At 45.5% G+C, this 6,000-nt stretch overlaps 1 protein-coding gene across 1 annotated transcript in view; it reads left to right on the top strand.

Moving 5' to 3' along the window:
• The window catches only part of ENPP6 (ectonucleotide pyrophosphatase/phosphodiesterase 6), a 34,491-nt gene that overhangs the window by 6,992 nt on the left and 21,499 nt on the right, over window positions 1-6,000 (top strand). Inside the window, exon 2 of the mRNA XM_009277354.2 lies at window positions 4,601-4,780. Within this exon, the coding sequence (XP_009275629.1) occupies window positions 4,601-4,780 (180 nt within the window). The remainder of the gene's footprint in view (window positions 1-4,600; window positions 4,781-6,000) is intronic.

Below are 6,000 nucleotides of genomic sequence, written 5' to 3'. Positions count from 1 at the left end.
TTTTTGCGGGCTGTCTGTGGTGTTTGGAGCTGCGGTCCCCTCAAGCCGTACCCAGCTGTGGGTGGTCAGGGGTCCCAGTGTGGCCCCTCAGCCCACCGCTGCCATTCAATTCAGGAGACCAACCGACAGCTCGGAGCACCTGCTCTCCAGGGCCGCAAGACCTGCCTTCCCACGCAAGCAAGTATCCAAAACCTAAGCTGGATGCTTTGGAAGCAATTTGTGTGCACCCCAGGCCTGGCCCCATTATGAAAGCATTGAATTAAGAGTTTCATGCTCTTATTAAATGAATCCCCTTCAAGAAAAAAAAAAATGCTGTGTATAGCAGAGATTTTTCTGTGCCTTTTGATGTGATCCTACTTGGATTGCAAAGCCTCGCCTGACATAGGCTAAGGTGTTTCTGCTTCAGATCTGTCTGGAATTGGAGGTCACAAAAAATTGGAAAGACTTTGCTAGCAAGCTCTTCTGGGAACATAAATTGTCCGTGCACATCTTGCGGGTACTGTTTTCGCTTGGGGGCCTGCAGATGGCAGGGCCGCTTTGCCCAGACCAGAGCTTCTTCTCATGAGCCCTGGTCTTCTAGCACACGGGTTTTGTTTTTTCCCTGAGGTCTTCCTTTTCAAAGCAGGGCAGATGAGACCCAGCAGGGGAAGAGCAGAGCAGGGCATGTATCAAAGTGGGCAGAGCCGGGCCCTTCAGGATGCTTTGCTCACAGCAGGCTGGACTCAGTCCTTGGGGACGGCAACACCACGATATCTGCTCTGGAGCGGGAATACGGCGCTTGTGACTTTAAAGTCCTGCTCTCTTCCTCCTCACGGCAGGCAGCATGAGCAGAGTATTTCCTAAGGCAAATCATCCAGCAGGTCTCCAGGGGGGCCGGAAGTGGGGTGAGGAGCTGATAAATGAGCAGGTCTGGGTCGGCATTTAGGTGACTCTCCAAGCAAGGGAATAGTGGAGGAAAAACATTGTGGGGAGGGAAAGAAGGGGAGAAAGGGAACTGCATGTCTCGCTTCAGCTGTTAAAACCTACCTTATGTGTGTGCAGCTGTTTGCGTGGAGGAACTTAGCTCTTCCCCAGCCTATATAGCCCCACAGCAGCCTGTGCTTGCATCTGCACTCCTGGCTCTTGTCACTTCCCGGGGAGTGGGGACATCATGGTGGGACATGGGAGGAAAGGTCTCAGCGTAGCAGCAAGGCATGCATATAATATTGCATAGTACAGTACATTTAGCTAAATGCATGTGCTTATGTTCGTCATCAGGTGGATACCACGTGGGTACAGATTATGGCACCTTTGCTGCCTTGGCTAATATACACACCATGGGTTCTCTGATAAATCTGATTTGCTCAGTGCAGAGATGGTTTAACTGTTTTGTTGCCTGATGCACCAGGTGTAACATTGCGCATCTGCCACACGCTGCCTCTCATAAAAAAAAGATCATTGAGCGTCTCAGAAGAGCGTTTTCTCTTGTAGATTTAGACGCAGGTGGTCCCTGTACGATATATCGTGCCTACTGGTGATCCTACACACTGTCCCTGCAGTCAGGAAAAGACCACCAAAGAAAGAATAGGTCATTCCTGTAGCAAATGCTACAGGAGCACACGCTCTGGTTTCCAAATCTCACATACGGTCAGTGTAGGGTGCACAGTGCTCAGCGTTACTGTGCTGTTGTTGTGGGTGGCCAAGTGGCTGTGTGTTTTGTTGGGGTTTTTTTAATTTCATCTTTGTTTTGCATAGATTCATTTGAATGCTGACAAAAGTGCCTGGAGACATGGGAATGTGCTTTAGACAAAGCCAATGCTGTAAGAAGTGTAGTGTCCAAGTAAGCTGTAGCACACAGACTTGCAAATGCTTTTGCTGGCTCTCTTCCAGAGGGATACAGCAGTTATCATATTCCTGGGAACTATACCCTCTTTGTTTTCCTCTGTTTCTTGCGGAAGGGGTGCTTTCTACTACAATTGCAGTGAGTTTAACTAATGACAGCTGTATGCTGAAATTGCTTTTTGCACTGTTTCTACTTTTGTAACTCTTAAGATAATGTTTGACCACAGAGGAAAGCTGCAGTAATGGAAGCAATAATAAATTCAGCGTGTTATGGTGACTGTCTAATACCATGTTGTTATTTTGATAATCATTAAAAAGGAGATCACCAAAGGTCATTTTCTCAGGATGGAGAAAATAACTTATAACAGGGGATGTAAAGAACTCGGGTTGTACAGGTGACTCAAAAGAAATTTGAGAAGTGACCTTAATTCTGTGTATGAGTGTCTCTGAGGGGGAGAAATGCCAGCTATCACAGAGCTTTTTAATCTAGTGAGCATGGCACAGAATAGCCATGGTTGAAGATTAACAAAGGTCAAAAATAAAATTAGAGACCAGGCATACTTTTTGAACAGTGTTTACTGATAAATATTGGGATGAACAACCCAAGGAAGAGATTGATTAGTTGGGTATTGATGTCTTCCAAGGAAGTCCAGGGTCTTTCTGGGACACAGGCTTCAGGCAAGCAGACATGAATGGCTCCAGGCAGCATTAAATGGTCATGTCTTTTGGTCTGTATGCTCATCTAATGTTCCCCTCTGTCCCTGTGAACCAGGGATGTCTGCAATGAAAATTGATGCCTTATAGTCTTCTAGGCCTCTTTTTTAATATAAAAAAGAGAGGTGGAGTCCATGGAAGAATGAACTTGTCTGATGTGGTGATCAGAAGAATACTGTCCTCTGTATTAGCGCACACAGTTAATTAAACTTCTCAACAGTGCTACAAAGAACAATCTCCGTTCTGTTCCTTAAAGAGGTGGGCAAACTGACAGCAGACCTTAAATCCTATAGGGAGCTCACATCAGCAGCAGCTGGAGCTCATTGTTTCTATATGAAGACTACACTATACATCATACAAATACGTGACCTAACAGCTTCAGCACTGACCTGCAGGTTTCCTAGGGTGGCACCAGTTGCCTGCCAGAAGTTTAGCAGGTTGATACATGCTCAGGAGTACGTGGACTTCAAGAAGCTGAAGAGATGGGATTGTCCTCTAAGTAGAACGGCTGCGTTTTTGGTGCACTATAGAGGCTTCCTTCTAACTCTTTTTAGACTTGCAGAGAAGAAAGCACTTGGCAGCCTAAGGAGGACAGATTGCTGCCCATCCAATCCACCAGTTTTCCTACAGTAAACCTGTTTGGTTTAATATGGTGAATAGTGACTGCCACAAATTGGGACTGCTTTTCTCTGCTGGGGAGGAGGAGGAGGAAATGTTTTGCATAATTGAAATACTTCGTAGTAGGGAAGGAGAGTTCGAAATCCATTTCAAGGTCACATGTACCCAAAGTATAAAGAGTCCTCTGCTCAAAATGATGCCTTTTCAAAACAAGCATACCAAGGTTATTTCAGTTCTGATCACCACGCTCAGTCTCACAATAATTAAAGCCTGTTATCTGGATCCTTGCAATATCGTGACTCACCAGCTAATGATGACACTGTCTCACACATGCATCAGTCGTTGCTTTTTAAGTCACGGAAATCGTGAACTCCCAGTACAACTTAATCTTCAACATTTCTTTTCCCATTTTTGTTAATTCACCTGCAGATTAACTCTTAAAATACACTATCTTCTCTTCTGACAATGACAAGAAGTGGAAGACACGTCTTGGCTATTATATACTAGTTTCTTGTAATATAAAGTTGCCCAAGGGCCCCCAAGATGCAGTAAGAGGGCTGAAAATGTCTGATGAAATGATTGCTGTCCCCACAACCAAGAACAAAGCATGTTCATTTAAAAAAGAAAACAACCTAACAATAACGGAAAAAAAAAGTAATATATAAAGGCTTTAGCCTAGTTTTTGCTTGTTTGCAGAAAAACAATGTGCCTTATGGATAAAGGAGAAGGAAAGGCGAGTTTCCCAAACTTTATTCTATGTTTCCAGATCGTGCTTTTATCCCTTCCCATTCACAGACTGCTTCCCGCAGCCCTCTGGGTCTGTGTGCTGGCGGGTACCTTATAATGGCCTCAGACTTGGCAGATGTTGCGTGTGTGGAAGGAGCCAGGTGTCAGCCAAACATGTGGCACCCGCACGGGCTGCTGCTGCCGTGGTTTGTGTGTGGGGACTGGGTATGGCATGTTAAGCAGGCCACGGGGTGCGGGATTTGTTTCTTCTGGCCTCAGCTGTCTAAAAGTTGGCTGTCTGAAGCTAAGCGAATGATGTGCTCTTTGTCTACAATTAACAGAGAGCAATATGCACCTCCAGAGGATAACTCCTCCCAGATACCTTAGACGCCTATCTTAGGATCACATGAATTGCTTTCTAGAGGTGCCTCTTCTCCTCCATTGACTGTGAAGGGAACACAGGTGGCTGACAAGCTTCAGCAACTAACTTCTAGGTGGCTGAACTGGGGGCTATAGAGAGCTACCTAGAGGACCTCAATAAAAGGTAACAGAGTCAAAAAGATCTTATGAGCGGTTGCAAGGTAAGAGGTCCCTGAGTTCAAATCAGGGCTTTTCAGCTGATTTTCTGGATGATCCAGTGGTAGCAGTGGTGGTGGTGGTGGCATCCTTTTGCTGGAGAACACCAATCTGATTGTGCTGTTTTTTTTCTCCACCCCCGAAGGTCGCCACTGTGAGGTCCATCAGATGATTGGAAACTACATGTGGGACCAAAAGACAAATGTATCTTTTGACATTGGTGTGACTAAAGAAAGCCTGCTGCCTCTCTGGTGGAATGGATCGGAGCCTTTGTGGGTCACAATGATGAAAGAAAAAAAGAACGTTTCCATGTACTACTGGCCAGGTTAGTATGTCAAAAATTGCTACCGTCTTAACGGTATATCTTTATATCTAAGCACTCCATACGCTGTAGGATGGCTTTTTAATACAGTTCTGAAATACAGACAAGAATTATGAGTGCTTTAGTAACCACTCATAGAAATGAATTATCTTTTCTTAGGCCATGACAATTTGCATATGCTTAGGAAGGAGAAGACTGAAGTGTCACTGAAGGCAGCTTTCCACCAAACGTTACCTTCAGGGGGGCGCTGGCTTGCAGAGCATCCCCTCCTCCACCAACTGCTCCTTCCTCTTGCCCACCTGTAGCTTCTGCTGTGCTGAATGGCTGCTCCATGAACCATTCATGGAGCAACACTGTAGACCATGTCACTGATCAAAGTTAAACAGTAACCATCCTTCCCCAATGCTTGTTTGGTTTTAAACTGGAAATTAGTAGCTGAGAGCTGAAGACAATCTACTCTGTGGGGACAGAAAAATCCATTTGAAAGCAAAACATCCTTTGGTGAGCTGGAGTGAGCACTCTTGTCCTCCTTCATCATTAACTCGGCTGAGGTCCCAGTTGCTCTGAGTCTGAGCCATTCATCTGGAGGGACTTGGCCTTTCCGTTCCTCATTTGTTGGATATTGGACCACTGAAATCACTAGGGATGTATAATAACGAGGTTTTTTTAACAAATAGGAATATACCCTTAGGCTGTCCATTTAGGGACCCACATGGAAATAAATGTTCCAGCTGTGCAGCCAGACCAAATCCCTTGCAAGGTACCCAGCTTCTCAACTTTTTGGCCTTTTAACTCTGTTACCTAAGCAGTATGCAAATATCCTCATACGTGTAACTGCAGGCTGAAGGACCGCATGTTAGAAGAGCTGCACTGAATGCAGCCAGTGCCAGTGGGTAGGGCGGCAGCAGCTGACTCATGCTGCGGGCTCCCGGCCAGCTTGTCTTCTGCATCCCAGTGCACGTGTGTCTGGTCACGGTCTTTCCATGCAATGTGGCTAATGGCGTCCCAGAAAAAAGGCCACAGTTCTCAGGAGAGGGAAGAAAGAGCAAACCAAGATAAGAAACATTGAAAAGCCATCCAGAGTGTTTCTACAGTACTGAAGAGCAAAAAGAACTGAGGGTGACACTATTGCCTTATGGACTCAAAGGCAGTCCAAGGGACTGGAATTGCAGATTAGATATAATGGTTTGGATCAGCCTTCAAAAAAAAGCTTCTCATTGTAG

The sequence above is a fragment of the Aptenodytes forsteri genome, unplaced genomic scaffold, assembly GCF_000699145.1.
Source record: "Aptenodytes forsteri isolate BGI_AS27 unplaced genomic scaffold, ASM69914v1 Scaffold65, whole genome shotgun sequence".
Classification (NCBI taxonomy): domain Eukaryota; kingdom Metazoa; phylum Chordata; class Aves; order Sphenisciformes; family Spheniscidae; genus Aptenodytes; species Aptenodytes forsteri.
Note: the sequence above shows the minus strand (reverse complement) of the source record. Positions and strands in the feature narration are given on the sequence as shown.